General features: G+C 35.4%; 1 protein-coding gene across 2 annotated transcripts in view; it reads left to right on the forward strand.

Moving 5' to 3' along the window:
• Window positions 1-19,189, forward strand: part of ASAH2 (N-acylsphingosine amidohydrolase 2) — a 65,626-nt gene that overhangs the window by 31,696 nt on the left and 14,741 nt on the right. The window contains exons 8-15 of one of the 2 annotated variants that reach the window (XM_021718848.1): window positions 1,511-1,636; window positions 5,817-5,903; window positions 7,662-7,766; window positions 7,903-7,984; window positions 12,735-12,850; window positions 13,936-14,030; window positions 16,094-16,133; window positions 17,114-17,209. In XM_021718848.1, the coding sequence (XP_021574523.1) occupies window positions 1,511-1,636; window positions 5,817-5,903; window positions 7,662-7,766; window positions 7,903-7,984; window positions 12,735-12,850; window positions 13,936-14,030; window positions 16,094-16,133; window positions 17,114-17,209 (747 nt within the window). The remainder of the gene's footprint in view (window positions 1-1,510; window positions 1,637-5,816; window positions 5,904-7,661; window positions 7,767-7,902; window positions 7,985-12,734; window positions 12,851-13,935; window positions 14,031-16,093; window positions 16,134-17,113; window positions 17,210-19,189) is intronic. The other variant, XM_021718849.1, reaches the window with a different exon arrangement.

Below are 19,189 nucleotides of genomic sequence, written 5' to 3' on the forward strand. Positions count from 1 at the left end.
TGAATTTTCTTTTCAGGACCTTATTCTACTTTCCTGCAGTAAGACTTAAGTCAGAGATAACCCTTATCCATCAGATTTATTTTTGTACCTTTAAAACTCAGTGAGTGATGGGATTAGGCATGGTGAGTGTACAGGAACCCAACCCATGTAGTCCAGGAAGTTATTCAATTGTGGGTAAATTTGCAGCTACAGATAGATAAGTGAGAAGAGGGACCCTGCTCTTCTTGACTTCAGCATCCAAGTACTAACTTCATAAAAATAGATGATGAAATGAAAGCCCCAGGCCCTTGCCTAGAATTAACATTTTATTATAATGATATTAGCTTACATTAACTCTCAGTCTAATCTTTTAATTCTGTCTTAGTCTGTTTTGTGTTGAGGCTGGGGAATTTATAAATACTGCTAACTGAAAAGTCCAAACTTGGGCAACTATATCTGGTGAGGGTCTCAGGCCATTCCTGGTAGAAAATCGAAGGGGAGCCAGCATATACTAAGAGATCACATGATGAGAGAGGAAGCAAGAGAGATAATGAGGAAACAGAACTCTTTAACAATCTGCTTTGCAGAACTACTGTAATCCGTTCCTGAGAGAATAACTCAATCACCTGGAGGGAAGGGCAATTATCTATTCCTGAGAGATCTGCCCCCATAACCCAAACATCTCTCATGGAACCCCACTTCCCAACACTGCCACACTGGGGATCAAATTTCAATATGAGTTTTGGTGAAGACAAACTACATCCTAACTATAGCCAGCTCCTTTTTTGGCAAAACTCACTCTCTTTGCTCATTTTAGCCTACAGTTTGTGAGAAAGAAAAGAGATGTGTATTTATTATCATTGCTTGAATGGTAGGCAATTTGAGATGTTATCTTTTTAGTATGAAAAAAAGACACATGATCTCCAATACTTAGTTATCTCTTCCCCTAAGAAAATATGAGATTTTAAGGTGGAATGGTAGACCAGTTGGGTTGGAACTGATGCCTTGCACTGCTCTAATCAGGCTGAAGAAAGAGAGAAAAGATACAGGAAGAGGAGGTCCAGATGGTGGATGGTATATTTAGGTTCAGTTTTGGAACAGGAAAGTCTGCATTTGCTCTTTTTTTGTTTTTGTTTTTGTTTTAAAGCCAATAGGACATTTATTTTTAGAGGGAAAACGGATCTCTGAGTTCCAGATTTAACATCATAGACTAAATTGACAGGTCAGCATTTTATAATTTGTTGTTGTATACAGTGTTCCTCATCAAAATGTTTGTTTGAGCCATAAATTTGAAACTCTTCTACTTGAAACAGCTTTGTTGATAATTGGAATATTTTCAGTAATAATATGTATTCTGCCTACCGGGCTAGCCTTTTCAGAAATAAAAAGAATTCTCAGAATATTGTACATCCTCTTTTTTATGTCTGATTTTGAATAGTTTACCAGAGTGAATTGAATGTTTGCATTTTTAATGGAAATCATTATGGAAAATGAGAAACAATAAAAGGCATCTGGATGTTTCTTTTGTCAGGGACCATTTGTAGCAGCTTTTGCTTCATCAAACCTAGGAGATGTATCCCCCAACGTTCTCGGCCCACATTGCATCAATACTGGAGAGTCTTGTGATAACGCCAATAGCACGTGTCCCATTGGTGGGGTAGGTAGTTATGGCTCATGAAATCTTTATTTTTACATCTCATGTATGCCTTGTGTTTGAATGTGTATCATTAATTTAAAACTATGCTGTCCTCAGGTATATACTGGCCTATTTACCTCTAGCATCTGCTCTTCTCAAAAGCATTTGCCCACACCCAATTTCAATTGGGTAAAGTTATATTTTTCCATTTGAGTGACTGTTTTTTGAGTGGTGAGACAATTTAGTAACTGTCAGAAATTAATTTCCCTTCCCCATACATGGACATTCTGAAACATTTTGCCCTGGCATTTCTGACATCATAAGTTTATACCAAAAATTATCTGCCTGAGACATTTCTCATTGATTATACAGTCTATACAGTTTTTTAAAATATAGGAGCAAACACTTCTTTCTTTTTTTTTTTTTTGAGTTGGGGTCTCTCTCTGTTGTCCAGGCTGGATGGAGTGCAGTGGCATGCTCATGGCCACCACGGCCTTGACCTGCTGGGCTAAGGAGATCTTTCTGCCTCAGCCTTCCAAGTAGCTGGAACTACAGTTGCATGCCACCACGCCTGGCTAGTTTTTGTGACTTATTGTAGAGATGAGGTCTCACCAAGTTGTTCAGGTTGGTCTCGAACCCCAAGGTGCTGGGATTACAGGCTGAATCACCACACCCAGCTGGAGCAAAATTTCTTTTCCTTTCTTTTAAAATTACAAACAAAAAGTATTGCTGTAAAAATGGAAACAATATGGAAACACAAAGAGTAGCACTCTCTACCCTTCCCAGAAATTATTATTTCCATATTTTTTCCTATGTATTTATCTATGTATTCATAAGCAAAATGTTATAACTTATTTATGGATCTTTTTTATTGGTCTAGGACTTGAATTCTCTACCTAGTTTATCTTAGAAATATTTTTATGACTATATCTAGATCTGTGTGGCAATTTTTAAAGACAAGTAAGGCTATACCATCATTTATTTAACTGCTTTTTAAAAAATTGTTCATTGAGATTTGTTTTCAGCTTTGATATGAGCATATGTTAGTTTTTGGGTTCTCAGTCTGTGTTTGTAGAACATTTAACAGTGATATTAGTTTTATTATACAGTATTTCTGGGCTATTTATTCTATACCAGCCAACCCCATTCAATGAACAATATAGTTTCACAATATACTTCTATATTATATATTACTATTTTTGGGGGGCTGAGGTAGGGTCTCATTATGTTACCCAGTGACACAATTCTGACTCACTGCAGCCTCAACCTCCTGGGCTCATGCAATCCTTCTAGTTTAGCCTCCCAAGTAACTAGGAATGCTGGTGCACACCACCACTCCTGGCTAATTTTTTGATTTTTGTGGAGACGAGATCTCACTATGTTGCCCAGGCTGGGTCCAAGCAATGCTTCTGCCTTAGTCTCCCAAAGTGCTGGGATTATAGGCATGAGTCACTACATCTGGCCTATTTTACTATGTTTATATAGAAAACCTTTCTTTGTTACTCTTTATATGCAACATTTTCACATATTATTAATTTTTTTGAATTAAGAAATATTTATTAAAGGAAAGATATATTGTGAAGGGCACAATGGGCAGAAAAGCAGCAAGAATGTCTGCTGTCTGCCCATGATATTAATTTTCAATATATTGTAAGATAATTTAAATTTCAAAATTCACAGGTGAAATAATTAAATAAGTGATGATACTTCTTTGCAATAGAATATCATGCATTCATTTAATGTCTTATATTGAAATATTAAATAATGTGGGGAAAAGTTCATACTATACAATGTTGAGTAAGAAAATGAATATATGTTCATTATATTATATATTCATTATATGTAATATTATATGTTCATTGTGATTGCAATTTTGACAATAAATATAATGAAAAGACAAAATAAAACATCCTAAATTGTTAATCTTTTCTTTTTGGCACTATTGTGAATATTCTTATTCTTTTATTTATGCATTTTATATTTTTTTCTACAATGAGCATACTTTACTTTTTTTTTTTCTTTTTGAGTTGAGGTCTCACTTTGTTGCCTCGGCTGGAGTGCAGTGGCATAATCACGGTTCACAGCAGCCTCAACCTCCTAGACTTGGGTGATTGATCCTTTCCACTTCACACTCCCAAGTAGCTGGGACTACAGGTGTGCATCACTACACCTGGCTAATTTTTTGATTCTTTTTTTGGTAGAGACAAGGTCTTGCTATGCTAATCAGGTTAGTTTCAAACTCCTGGGCTCAAGCAATCCTCCCACCTTGGTCTCCCAAAATGCTAGGATTACAGGTATCAGCCACCATGTCCCAGTCCATACTTTGCTTTCATAACCAAAATGAGTTACAACAAAAATCATATCCACTGCTCCCCCCAACAGAATATTGTTTCTTTCTGTTCTCTTCCATATATCGGTTGGTTTTTCTCAGATTTGCAAGGTGGCTGTTAGCAATAAGAAAGGGAATGCATTTTTTCCCCCATATAAAGTAGGAGTGAGAGAAAAATCTCTTTTCCAACATGGAATAAAAGTTCTTCTCTTTAGTCTAATTGAGCCAGTTTGTGTCACATGCCCATCCGTGGATCTAAACAGTTGTGTGCAAAATGACATGTGTTGTTTGACTTAAGCTGGGGATTCCCAAACCAACGTCTATCAACCCTAGGGAGTTGCTATGATTGGCTTAGATTTATATGGAACTGGAAATGGGATATTCCCTCTGAGTCACATTGGCCACATGGGGCGATATGGGTATCTGAACAAAATCAGGATTCTCTTAAGATAGGGAAGGAGGGAAATGGCCAAACATTACCATAACTTCTGCTTTAATATGATTTCTTTAAAAAGTAATTTTTTATTTTAGAACATAGCTTTAATATTGAAAAAATGATCTATGCTCATGAAAAATTTCAAGCAAAATATTGAAAAGTTCAGAAAATATAAAACTTATGCGAAGTTGTCCCTTTGTCATTTACATTTACAAGTACTTATTCATGTGATGGAATATGTTTTAATGTTGAATGGCCATTTGCACTTTTTTTGTGTGATTTACCTATTTCATCTATATTCTATGGTGTATCCGTTAGGATGCTTTTTACTGTGATTAAGAGAAACCTTAACTCAAGGTTATGGATATGAATGAATCGAAAGGAATTAAAAAGAGGATTTTTTTTCTTATTGACTTTTTAAAACTCCTAATATATTAAAGTCTTAACTTTGTCAAAACAATGTAAACTTTCATCCTAGTTTATCAGTTGTCTTTTATGTTTTTTTTTCCTCATATGGACATTTAAAATGTTTAAGCAGTCAAATTTAAGCCTGTTAGAGATAATTTTCAGAAGGGTCCTCCACACTCGTAGATTATAAAATATATTTTCCTATTTTCCCATATTTTATTTTAGTAGTTTAAAAAATATTTAGGTAATCTTAACATATTAAGTACATAATTTTTTTTTTTTTTTTGAGTTGGAGTCTCACTTTGTCGCCCAGGCTGGGGTGCAGTGGCATGCTCACAGCCACCCCAGCATCGACCTGCTGGGCTAAGGTGATCCTTCCACCTCAGCCTTCCAAGTTGCTGGAACTACAGGCATGTGCTACCACACCCAGCTAATTTTTTGATTTATTGTAGAGTTGAGGTCTTGCCAAGTTGCCCAGGCTGTTCAACCCGTGGAATCAGGTATTCCCCTCACCTCGGCCTTAAGTGTATAATATTCCAGTATTTGAGCAATCTCAAATTTTCCTGATGTAAGAGATAGGGAATAGGGCTGAATTTATTTACTGTTTTTTTTTTTCCCTGAGGGTCAGCTAGTTGTTCCAATGTAATTTTAACTGAGTTTCAATTTAAGTCGATTATAGGCAAGAACAAGCAAGTAAAAAGGTGTGCAGCCAATGGAAAGACCTGACGTCATGTCTTCACTCAGATATTAGCTACCTGTATAATCTCCAACAATTCCTTTAACCCAGCTGAGCCTCAATTTCCTTATTTTTAAAAGTAAGGTGCCGGAATAGATCATTTCTAAAGACATTCACTGCTTCAATTCCATTTATAATTTTGTTTTTTCTCATCTATGCATTGAGAGAATATCTAAAAAGTAATACTAGGATGTGGCTTAAAAATCGATTTGCTTGAATTCAGTTGTAATTTTCCATTCCTTAAATTAATCGCTATCTCACTGGGAATGCATCTTGTTTCATTTTGCTATAGCCTAGCATGTGCATTGCTCAGGGACCTGGACGGGACATGCTTGACAGCACGCAAATTATAGGACGGACCATATATCAGAGAGCAAAGGTAAGCCGTGGGCCTCACTCCCTTTATCCTCATTTAAAATTGCTTGTTACAATCCACTGACATTAAAAGCTCAGGCTGTGCTGGGCAGTCTGCAAGAGGTCAGTTTGGAAGGTTGCCTTCACAAACCACACGGGAGCTTCTTTCTGACTGCTCGGGTCTGATTTCTTATGGGAAGTACATTTAAAATCAAGTAATCAGGAAAACATTCTATTTTAGAATGTTTAGAATGCTTGCTTTAGGCTGCAGGAAGGTTGATCGATTGTAAGGTTTTCAATTCATGTGGTATCACATATGACCAGACTGATTCATGTTCTCTTAAGTCTGTGAGACCTTTGCCTGCCAAAAGTCACCCATTTCTGAACTTTTCCTTTGGTGATGAGACAAAGCTGAGCGGTTTAACTCTCAGTTCTTGCAACTTGTATTTAAATTAGTTCCTAGTGTTCTTTAATATACAGAGATCGTGCATCTTCTCTTTACAAAAAAAGTTTTTGATGAAGTGAGCATCGGGTTTCCAGTGAGATTACAATGAATGACTCTACCCTCCTCCTTTTCCTAAATTTTATCTTTTATTTTGTCCCCATATTTTGTTTCAGCTTCCATGGAGACAGATTTCTGAGTGAAAAGACAACAGAAGACCTCAAACTGAGATGTCACTAATAAAGATAGTTAAATTCCTTTCTTTTCATAGCTTATACCTTTGCTGTGTGTGCACGCGCACACACATATGTGTGTATGTTTAAATAAATAATTTATTCCAAGGATTCTAAACAGTTTCAGAGGCAATTAAGAAAGGACAAAATCACCTTTAAAAACCTCAGACATAAAATTGGTGGCAACAGCCCGCCTAATTGCTGCCATTTCTTTTTAATCACCATGGTATTATCAGTGGATTATTCTAAATTAACAGATTCTCTTTAGGGTGTGCACCCGTCACACACTTTAGTGTCAGAAATTTTGTTCCCGTTCTGGGCCTGAGAGCAATAAAGATTTGTCCCACTTTCTGCATTCTCGTCTCGGCAAGGCATGACTTCCCTCTTAATTAGGAGGGCAGGCTGCAGCTGGTGTTACTAACAACTTATCTCAAGAACTCACATGTGGCTGTTTAAATTGGGATGAGGACAGCGGAAATGATCTAGGTGTCAGGCAAGGGGACACCCATGAAACAGGATTTACCTATATTCTATGATATGAATCAGCAAAAACAGGTTTCTAAATGTGTTTTGACTCACTTTTCCCATAGAGTTGAAAAAGCATCAATTGACCATATTAAAAACAAAAGCAGAAGCACCAAGAGTGGATTGTGGAGTGTGAGGGGGCTGATGAATAAATGGGGCCTGAAGTCTTCCAAGTCACTCTTGGCACCAGTCCTGTTGAAGGACTCAAGGATTCTGGCAGGAAGATTCCATAAGAGACACTCTCATTCTGACAAAGAAAGGAATTTGGCTCCCTTGTTCCTAATCTTACATTTTCTCCATGGTCTGTCAAGTGAGATGGGGGTCTTTTGTGCCATAGGCTGTATCACTAGAAATCCATTTTTGTGGGAGTAGAAACAGGTCAACAGTGTCAGAGAGTTCATGCTTCCGGGAAAACCTCTGGGTTTGGAAGAGAGATCCACATGGGTAGTGGCTATTTTTAAGCAGTCAGTAAAACAAAATCTTTGTTGGAGAAACGCTTTCCCGGATTGGTATTCTCTGAGTATAGTTGGTAGTATTCACTTTAGCTTTTTTGCATGGAATAGTAAGGCTGTGTGTTTTCCAGGAATTGTATGCCTCCGCCTCCCAGGAGGTAATCGGACCACTGGCTTCCGCGCACCAGTGGGTAAACATGTCAGATGTGACCGTCTGGCTCAATTCCACACACACAGTAAGTGTTCACACCGATTATGCCACAAGGGTGGAGCTCTGGGTTGATCTCATTATTTACATTCTGCTTAACTTCTCTTTCTTTTTTTTTGTTGTTTCTTTTCTGTTTTTGTTTTCCTTTTAAATGTTTCCTTTAGGCAAAAACATGTAAACCAGCATTGGGCTATAGTTTTGCAGCTGGCACCATCGATGGAGTTGGAAGCCTCAATTTTACACAAGGTGAGGTGAAGTACAATGAAATCTAGGTTTCTGGTTCTGAAGCTTCACGGTTCTATCCTCTGATAAGGTTTCATGGTAGCCAATGCAATTATTATTTTTAAACCCAGGAGTCTGCTGGTTTACCAGGTTTGTATGACAGCCCATGTGCTTTTTAAAAAAAATGTAGCTTTTCATTAATTCAAATAGAATCAAGAACAAATTCTTTTTGCATTTCAATGTATTGATGAATAATTTTAACTTGTGCTGAGGCTGAGTGGAGGGAGTGGGGAGGGATACTGTCATTCCACGTGAACTTTTAGCAGTATGAATTGGTTCTTCCAACTCGTTTAGTGTCTCCTTGATTCCTTTAATGGAGCCAGAATTCTTGAGGGCACAAGCTTTTAGGAGCATAAAGCGTGTGGTCCCAGGTTCTCTACCTGCATCTGTTTCTACAAATTTGTGACTGATTATTTTAGCTTTTATACTGTTATTATGATGATTACTATAATAATATGCATTGTACAGAAAGTGAAAAAAGTTGACGAGTATCACTTTTGGTATCATTTTGGTTTATTTCAGTCTTGTCTTTTATATATGTATACAACTGACCTTGAACAATGTGGGAGTCAGGGCATCAACTTCCCTGCATGAAATTTTGTGTATATTTTTTGACTCTCCCAAAACTTTTTTTGTTTTTTTTGAGTTGGAGTCTTACTCTGTCACCCAGACTGGAGTGCAGTGGCTTCTCCCGGCCACTGCAGCCTCAACCTGCGGGGCTCCGGCGATCCTTCTGCCTCAGACTTCCAAGTAGCTGGAACTACAGGCACACGGTATCACGCCCGGCTAGTTTTTTATTTATTGTAGACATGAGGTCTCGCCAAGTTGTCCAGGAGGGTCTCGAACCCACAGACTCAGGCAATCCACTCACCTCAGCCTCCCAAAGCACTGGGATTACAGGCTGAGCCACCGAGCCCGGCCCCAAAACTTAACTAATAACTGATAGTTGACTGGAAGCCTTATTGATAATATAAACAGTCTATTAACACATTTTATGTGATATGTATTATATATTCTTACAATAAAGGAAGATGGAGAAAATAAAATGTTATTAGGAAAATCATAAGAGAAAATATATTTACTATTCATTAGTTGGCAGTGGATTATTTTATCTTCATCCTCAACCTCTTCATATTTAATAGGCTGAAGAGAAGGAGGAAGAGAAGGGGTTGGTTTTGCTGTCTCAGGGGTGGCTGAGATGGAAGAAATTTTGTGTATAAGTGGACCTGGGCAGTTCAAATCCATGTTGTTCCCAGGTCAACTGTATTTTGGAAACATTAAAAGTTAATAAACACAGCTGCAATTTGGTATACATGGCATCATATTTCCTGGTACTCTTTCATCCAGTTTGGTCTAATGTTCTAAAACAATAATTTCTTTTTTAAAAACTAGATTTATTGAAATATAATTCACCTACAATACAATCCACCCATGTAAAGTGCACGGTTCAATGGTTTTAAGTATAGTCATAGATATATGCAACCATAATCACAGTCAATTTTAGGACATTTTTATCATCTCAAAAGAAACTTTGTACACTCTGTCTGTTGTACCTCCTCACCCCCATTTCCCCAGATCTAAGCAACCATTCATCTTTCTGTTCAGAATCCTATTCTGAACATTTTGTCCAAGTGGAGCAATACATGGCGGCATTTTTTTTGGTTGGAACAATACATGGCGGCATTTTTTTTGGTTGGATCTGTCACTTTGCACCATCTTTTCAAGGTTCATCTATGTTGTAGTATGTATCAGTATTTCATTCTTTTTTTGTGACTGAATACTCTTCCATTGTAACAATTTACCAGATTTTGTTTATACATTCTTCAGTTAATGGACACTTAGGTTGTTCCATATTTGACTATTATAAATCATGCTGCTATAAATATTCATATAGACGTTTTCATGTAATAAAACATGAATCATGTAAATAAAACAAATAATGTTGTTTTGAATATTATGAATCCTTTGTAATTCTATATGAATTTTGGGGTTAGCTTATAAGTTTCTACAAATAAGTCAGCTGGGATTCTGGTAGAAATTGCATTTAATTTGCAGATTAATTTGGGGATTATTGCCATTTTAACAACATTACATTTTTAAATCCATGAGCATTGATGTCTTGCCATCTTCTTTAATCTTTTTCAACAGTTTTGTAATTTTCAGAACATAAATTTATATTTTTTGTTAAACTAATTTAAAAAAAATACAAAAAGTTTATTCTTTGGGTGCTATGCAAATGACATTGTTTTCTTAATTTCTAAATTTTTCTTACTTTCATATTTGGATTTTTTATAGCAAGTGTGTAGACACACAATTGATTTTGTATATTGACTTTTTATTCTCTAACCTTGCTGAACTCACTATTTGTTCTAATATTTTTTTACAGATTATTTAGGATTTTTTTGTATATAAGATCATGTCATCTGCAAATAGATATAGTTTTAATTATTTTTTCCCATATGAATGCTTTTTATTTCTTTTTCTTTCCCAATCGCCCTGGGTAGAACCTTTAGAACAATGTTGAATAGAAGTTTCAAGAGTAGATATTTTGTGGTGTTCATGATAACAAGGGAAAAAGTATTTAGTCACTCATCATTAAGCATGATGTTAGCTATGGGTTTTATCAGGTTGAGGAAGTCTTCTATACCTCATTTGTTGAGTGTTATTATCATAATACAGAATTGGATTTGGGTCAAATGATTTTTCTGTGTCTGTTGAGATGATCATGTGAATTTTAAAGTCTATTAATATGTTGTATTACATTAATCATTTTTGAACGTTAAACCAACCTTGTATTCCTGGGATAAATCCCAGTTGGTCATGATGTATAACAATTTTTGTATATGTTGCTGTATTTAGTTTGCTAGTATTTTGTTTTGTAGATTTTTGTGTTCATATTTATAAGATACATTTATCTGTAGTTTTCTTTTCTTGAGATATCTTTGTCTAGTTTTGCATCAGGATAATATTGGCTCATAAAATGAGTTAGGAAGTGTTTCCTTTTCTATTTTGGAAGAGTTTTTGAAAAAAATTTTTTTTGGGTAGAATTCAGTAGTAAAGTCATCTGAGCTAGGTTATCATTTTTAGATAGTTTTTAAAAAAATTATTAACTCAATCTCTTTACTTTTTATAGGTCTTTTATAGGTCCTTGAGTCAGATTTAGTGGTTTGTGTCTTTCTAGAAAATTTTGTTTCATCTATGTTATCTAATTTATTGGCATACAATTAGTCTTTGTATTCTGTTATAATTTATTTTATTTCTTTAAAGTCAGTGGTACTGTCCCCTCTAGTTTCTAATTCTAGTAATGTAAGTCTTCTCTCTGCTTTTCTTGGTCAATCTAGTTAAAGGTTTGCCAATTTTGTTGATCTTTCCAAAGAACCAGCTTTTGGTTTCATTGCTTTTTCTCTATTGCTTTTCTATTCTGTTTAATTGTTTTTCTTTCTAATCTTGATTATTTCCTTCTTTGTGCTTGATTTAGGTTTAATTTTCTCTTCTTTTCCAGTGTCTTAAGGTAAAAAAGTTATTGTATACTATATTTCCCACTTAAGTCATAAAAAAGTTATTGTATATTATATTTCCCACTGAGCACTGCTGTCACTGCATTCCATTAGTTTTGATGTTCTGTATCTTCATTTGCATTTATCACAAAGTATTTCCAGATTTTCTTTTGTTTTTTTTAATTATTAGTTATTTAGGTTTAATTACTTAATTTTAACTTATTTGTGAATTTCTCCAATCTTTCCCTGTTATTTATTTCTAATTTCATTTTATTGTGGTTGGAAAACATACTTTGTATTCTTTCTACTTTTTAAAATTTATTGAGTTTTATTTATGGGCAGCACATGGTCTATCTCAAATAATGTTTTGTGTGCACTTGAGAAGAATGTATTCTGTTGTTGGGTGGAGTATTCTACAGGTTGTTTGTTAGGTCTATTTGATTTCTAGTTTCAAGTTTTCTATTACTCTATTGATCTTCTGACTAGTTGTCTTATCTATTAATGAAAGTGGATTATTGAAACTCCCATTATTATTGTTGAATTGTTTATTTCTCCCTCAATTTCTGTCAGTTTTACTTCCTGTATTTGGTGTTCTGTTATTAGGTACACAAATGTTTACAATTTTTATGTTTTCCTGATAAAGTATAGATTCTCAATTTATAGTTTTTATAGTTCACAAAACTTTTTCTAAGATTGAGCATTTGAGGCCTGTTTTTTGCTTGCGTGTGTGTGTGTGTGTGTGTGTGTGTGTGTGTGTGTGTATGTGTGTGTGTATAATCAAATGAGAATTCAGGAGAGATTCTTTCAGGGACTATAAGTAAGACAACTGGTATTATGAGTTGAAGGTATCATTTTTTTGTTTTCAAAGCACAAAAAAGTGATTTAATTTATAAATCTGCTGTTAACCATGTCAGATTGTTTTTATTTGCAACTTGGACAAGAAAGAGTAATAGAAACATAAGTTTAAGGATATTGAGCAAAATATATTCTATTATTCTTTTGATCACACTGAAACTAATTAAATAATGGCTCCTATTTTATGATACACACAGGAAATTTTTCCTCTTCCATTATTCAAACTATTAGGAATCATTGAATAAAAACCTTAATAAAGTCTCTGAAACTCAGAAAAAAGTTATTGTACAATATTTATCAAAATAATGACTTTTTCAGAGGGTTGGTTTAAGGAAATATATTAATCATAACATTCTTAATAGGAAAAACAGAAGGGGATCCATTTTGGGACACCATTCGGGACCAGATCCTGGGTAAGCCGTCTGAAGAAATCAAAGAATGTCATAAACCAAAGCCAGTCCTTCTTCACACTGGAGAGGTAATGCAATTTTTATGATCGTAGTGAAAATCCTCTATTATTTTTAAAATTGTAAACTGTCAGATAATAAACAGTAGATGTCTACTGAGATGGGAGGTCTTATTTAGATATTCCCATATCAAATTTTTAATATTAAAAAATGAGTGCTATTAGTCTAACTCTAAGGAATAAGGGCCATGATTATTAAATGTATTGATTTACCTTATTGCACTTATAATAAATAAATGAAACAAGACAGTGGGAAAGAAGGAGTAATATTAACACTTATCTCATTCAAAATTCATTTATGTTGGGTCCAGGAAGGGAGTCTGCACAGAATTGTCTTCAGAGGAAAACATTTTAGATCATATAAAAAGAAGCATGTTTATGTCTCAATTTTCCCACAATTCAGGCAACATTAGTAACCAAAGCAATTTTCTTTTAACACTCCTTTAAACATATATTTTCACACTCTAAATGTCAGAAGATTATTCCAGTTCTTATGAAAATATGGGTTGTCAAACATATTAAAATAGAATTTTCCCCCTAATATTCTATTAAAATTATTGAAAGAAGAAAGAGAGAAAAGGAAGGAATGGTGGGGCAGACTCTACCCTCATACTCTACCCTCATCTGAGTAGGAAAAAGGATAGAATATCGGAGAAATCTTGGAAAACAAAACAAGTCTTGGAAACTGTAAACCTAAAGTACTATTAGAGTAAAAGAGAAAGCACTAAGTTAAAACTATTTCAAGTAAAATTTTATATTTATTGTGCATGAAGATAGTTACCTACAGTACTCTAAGAGAATCTTTGGTTATCTGTTACACATTGTGATTCCACAATGACAAATCCCCCAAAAACTTCATTGATGAATCCAGGTTAATGGGGCATTGGAGGTTCACATGTTATGACCAGGACATAAAAAACCATATGGAATATTTAATACTATGTCATAAATGACAAATTAAACCTATAATAGGATAAATCAAAAACCAGCGTGAAACATTTAAAATCCTTTGATAAAGGAATTTCTGGGACCACAATATATCCATTGACCATATAAAGTAACATTCCTAACATTATTTTCTTGTTTGGGGCTCTCAGCTATCAAAACCTCATCCTTGGCATCCAGATATTGTTGATGTTCAGATTATTACTCTTGGGTCCTTGGCCATAGCTGCCATCCCTGGGGAGTTTACGTGAGTTCTCTTTAATTTCTTAATTAAACATGTGTTTGCTGAGTGTTTCTATGGAATTGCTTTTTATCATGGGAAGATAATTCTGTACTAACCCCTTGGTATCCTACTGTACTATGTTTGGTGACAGTGATAAATACTGCTACCCTCTCTTGGTGGAGTCTCTGAAGAATAAATCTCTTGATGCCTATTAATGATGACTAACTTGAAACATAAATGAAAAATTTAAAATTTAAAAACTTATTCTGAGTTAGAATGGTATCATGAATTATTATGTCAATAGAAATACTTGAAATTATATTAAAGAACAGGTACTTGCAACAATCAGTTTTTAGGTATTAAAAACATGATAACTCGATGGCTCAGCCTGTAATCCCAGAACTTTGGAAGGCTGAGGCAAGTGGATTGTTTGAACCCGTGGGTTCAAGACCCACCTGGGCAAATTGGTGAAACTTCATCTCCACAATAAATGAAAAATTCGCCGGACATGGTAGTGTGTGCCTGTAGTTCCGGCTCCTTGGAAGGCTGAGGCAGAAGGATCGCTGGAGCCAAGCAGGTCGCGATTGTGGTGGCCAGGAGTGTGCCTCTGCACTTCAGTCTGGGCGACAGAGTAAGACTCCAACTCAAAAACAAAAAACAAAAAACATGGAAAAATGTTTTAAACCTGCTTGATATGTAGTTTTCCTATCTAAGTGACAATTTTAATCTTTCAGCTGCCCAGGCCCTATGCTTTGAAGTCATCCCTGAATTCTCCTTTTTTCTATTTTTTCCTCTTTCATTCCTTCAGCAAATTTTGTACATACTATTCAACATTTTCTTTCATGACCCACTGGTCTAAGCTACCTCTGTCTCTCACCCAGATAATTATAATCACCTCCTCTCTGATTTACTTGATTCCATCCTTACCCTTCTGTAGTCTTTGCTCAACACAGCAGCCAGATTCATCCCTTTAAAACATAGGTTAAATCATGTCACTTCTCTGCTCATAACCCTCCAGTATCTTCTCATTTCATTGCAGGTAAATCCTCAAACCTATAAGCTTCTGCATGATCTGGTCTTCAACAATCTCTGTGATCTGATTTCTTAGCTCTCTCTCTTTTGCTCACCCCTCCTTCCATCTCCTTGGCATCATTGCACTTCCCAGACTCATCCAGGATGCTTTTGTCTCAGGGTCTGAATTTATGGCTCCTTCTGCCTGGAGCACTTTCCCTCTAGCCATCATTCCCATCCCTTCAGTAATCTTTACTCAAATGTCTAACAGGGACACAAGTCCTGTTCATACTATATGAAATAGTCTTTACTTATCACTACCACCATCACCACAACATCACTACCAGCATCAGCCACCAGCCTAGGCACCAGCATCATCACTACGTCCACCACCACACCCTTTCATCCGTACCCCCTCTTATTATTCTCCACAGTGCTTATCATCATCTTAACTTTTTTTATTTGCTTATTGACCACTTCCCCTCCCTAGAATGTAAACTCTTGGAAAACAAAACAAGTCTTGGAAACTGTAAACCTAAAGTACTATTAGAGTAAAAGAGAAAACACTAAGTTAAAACTATTTCAAGTAAACTCCCTAGAATGTAAACTCCATGCTGTTGAATCCTTAGCACCTAGAGGTGGGCCTGGTATATAGTAAATGCTCAGTATTTTATTGAAGGCTTAGCTGAATGAATGAAATGGTAAATTCCTTAGAGGCAGGAACAGTAGCACACTTTCTACCTACCTCAGCTCTTACTAACATAGAATGTATCTGATACATTTCGCTGACTCAAGAATGGAAAATGATGGTGGCTATCACTTTTGTCAGTGATAGTCACTGATTCGGTTTCCCTCCTTTGGTCAAATGGACTGTTTTCAGTTTAGGACTTGTTTTGAAGATAGGACGGTCAGGGAAAAAAAGCTCAAGTTCATCTCTGCGTCGTCATTGGGTTCCTACATATTTTATCGTGTGATGAGCCAGGGTAACTTTTTGCCTTTCATGACAAGTCTTCCTGTTTACTTTGCACACATTCTAAATAGGTCAACATTCACATAATTCTGTTTTCTTGTCCCAGGACCATGTCTGGACGAAGATTTCGAGAAACAATTCAAACAGTAAGTTAAAAAGTAAATAAATATCTACACATTCATATTTGTGCAGAAAAAAGTATTTCCTATCCCTGTGAATCTGGTACTTTTAAAATTAATCTTTCCTAAGATGACTAGAGTGCCACAATTCCTGAAATTAATGGCTGGAAGTGAATATGGAATATTGGTATTATGAGAACCAGGCTTAAAAATATAAAGAAGTTATCATTAGACTAAAATACTTTATTGGTATTTACATACTAATAATTTAAAGATTGATAATAGTTTTATAGATTAAATAGCAAATAACTCCTAAGTACCATACTATCTTAAATTTTTACAGTCTAAATAGATGTACTGCATTTTGATAATTTTGTATTTTTATCTGTATTATAATTATGATTTTCTTTATATTCAGGCAGTATTGTAAATTGTTCTAAAATTACATATCAACAAATATCTTATTACTTGATGCTGGAGATAACTATTCTGGTTAGCTAAATTTTTTAAGGAAGTATATTTAAAAAAAATCTCTATAGTAGTCATAAGAAATCTCTACATTTGCAGATGCCATCATTCAGATGCTCATAGATCCATTGACTTGTCCAACTGTGGTGCAGAATTATGGTTCTAACTTTTCATCAAGGATTTTTGATACTTCTGCATTCCCAGGCAGTTTTAATCTTTGGAAAGAATTTTGTTAAGAGAGATATCTTACACAAATAATTCACATCAATGATTATGCATTAAGTATAATTGGGATGATAATACCATATACTTTAAGATGAAGAGTAATTTAGCTGCACCTAGTGGCTCATGTCTGCCATCCCAGCTACTTGAGAGGCTAAGGTGAGATTACTTGAACCTGGAGTTCAAGGCTGCAGTGAGCTATGATTATGTCACTGTACTCCAGCCTGGGCGACAGAGTGAGACCCCATCTCTTAGAAAAGAAAACAAAACAGAAAACACAGAGAATAATTTTATTGATACTTACTTTTCCCTCCTAGGAATTTGCAACTTATGGGATGCAGAACATGACCATCATTACTTCAGGTCTATGCAATGTCTATACACATTACGTTACCACTTATGAAGAATACCAGGTAAAGTGAATAGTTCTCATTTTTAAAAAATGAATTAGACCCTGGTCAAGATTATCGTGTCAAAGCAGACTTTCTAAAAATCCCCAATCATGCTTCTGAGAGATGATTTTACTTTAGGTAGGATAGATAAGAGAGTGATAAGCCAGAGATCGAATTTAGGAGTTTCAAGTTCATCCTTTCAAAGTTCAGGTCAGAAATCTAGTCTCATGGACTTCCACTTTCCCTGAAATCAATTTTGTTAGGGGCACCGGTGGTAAGTCTGTGCTGTGACATATACTACTCCTAACTGTATTCATAATGCATCAGATGCCTTAAGACTGCAACCTGGGCTACTGATTGCTATTTATTGAATGCACTATTAAGCACTTTGCAAGTGCAATCTTGAGTAATCCTCATAGTGTGTCCTGAAGTAGGATATTATTATATTCATAATATATATTAAGAAATAGAGTCCCAGAGAGTTTGGAGGAGGCTAGTGACCGGTCGTGTTTCCTTGTTTATAAATAATCCAGAAAGCAGCCTAAATACTTTAACTTTAGTAGTAAAAACAGGAGAACAATTCACACTCCCACAATTAATGATTTCTAATATATCTACTGGTATATCATGACAGTACTTATAGAGGCATATGGTCTACCCCTTGATAAAAATTTAGTGATACTAGGAGTGAAATCTGCCCCGCTACCCTCTGTTGGCATTACTGACTCTCCCTGCCTTCTAGGAAATCCTGTTGAATAAGGTTTTTTAACTGCTGTAAACTTGGTTAGGAATAATTACATCTTTTTTCCACTAATCTCTATTATTTAGCATTTCCTTCAATTATGAATATAGATAACAAACAAAACACCATATTAGCAGTACTTCTGACTGTCACCAATATTAACTACAGATATTTTCATATCATATATAGTTATTGTAGATAGGAAATATCTTTTACTCTTATCCCTATTTTAAAATAATGATAGCTATTAGATTCACTGCTAGATCATATTATTCAATAGCATAATGAAGCACATACATTACTGTCTCACAGAGTTGGTTATTATAGTTGTCAGATGTGTTTCAATCTAACTGGTTTCTTTTGTCAATCTCATATATTTTATTTTATGCATTTAAAAACATTATTCTGAGGGAGGTCCCTAGGTCTCAACAGTCTGCCAAAGGAGTCCATGGCACAAACAAGTTTAGGGACCCCTGCTAGCTTATCTCTTGGTCCAGGGGAATGCTCCTGCAAAGATTACTATTAATTAGCTAATTCATTAATTCAACAGACATATATTGTGACAGATAATGTACTTGGCACTTTGTGGGGCATAACAGTGAAAATGATCTGTCCCTGCCCTCAAGGTTACTGCAAGTCAATGGTCTAATTGAAAGAGAGGAAAGCAGATGGTTCCATTCCTGTGAAAGGGATGCACAAGGTGAGATAAAAACAAGGAGAAAGAGCATCAGTCTAGACTGGGTATTGAGGATTGGGACTATTCAGGAAGTTGTAATATCTCAAGAACGTCCGAGTTCTTGAAAACAAGTGAGGGTTAGTCAGGTAAATAAAAATTAGGAAGGCGTCCCATATAGAGGGAACTATATATGCAAAGGTCCAGAAGGGCAGACTTAGCACATTAATGAACCATAATAAATTATATACCATGTGGTAAATATGAGTAGAGTGATCATAAGGAGATGGAGGCTAAAGTTGGGGGCTAAAGTGGGAGGAAAGGATTAGCTGATGGAAAGTCTTACCGGCTATCCTTTGGGATTTGAGAAGTATTCAAAGCAAGAGAAGATTGATCAAATTTGTGATTTAGAAAGGCCAATAGGATGGCAGTGTAGAAAATGAGTTGGAAGGGCATGTGTAGAGGCAGAGGACTGATTAAGAGGCTGTGGTTAAGATCTGGATGGGATGAGAGTTTGAACTAAGATAAAAGCAGTAGAGACAGGAAAATGGAAGAACTCAAGAGATTTTTTTTTTTTTTTTTTTTT

This window comes from Carlito syrichta, unplaced genomic scaffold, assembly GCF_000164805.1.
Source record: "Carlito syrichta isolate Samal-C Ts95f unplaced genomic scaffold, Tarsius_syrichta-2.0.1 Scaffold313881, whole genome shotgun sequence".
NCBI classification, from domain to species: domain Eukaryota; kingdom Metazoa; phylum Chordata; class Mammalia; order Primates; family Tarsiidae; genus Carlito; species Carlito syrichta.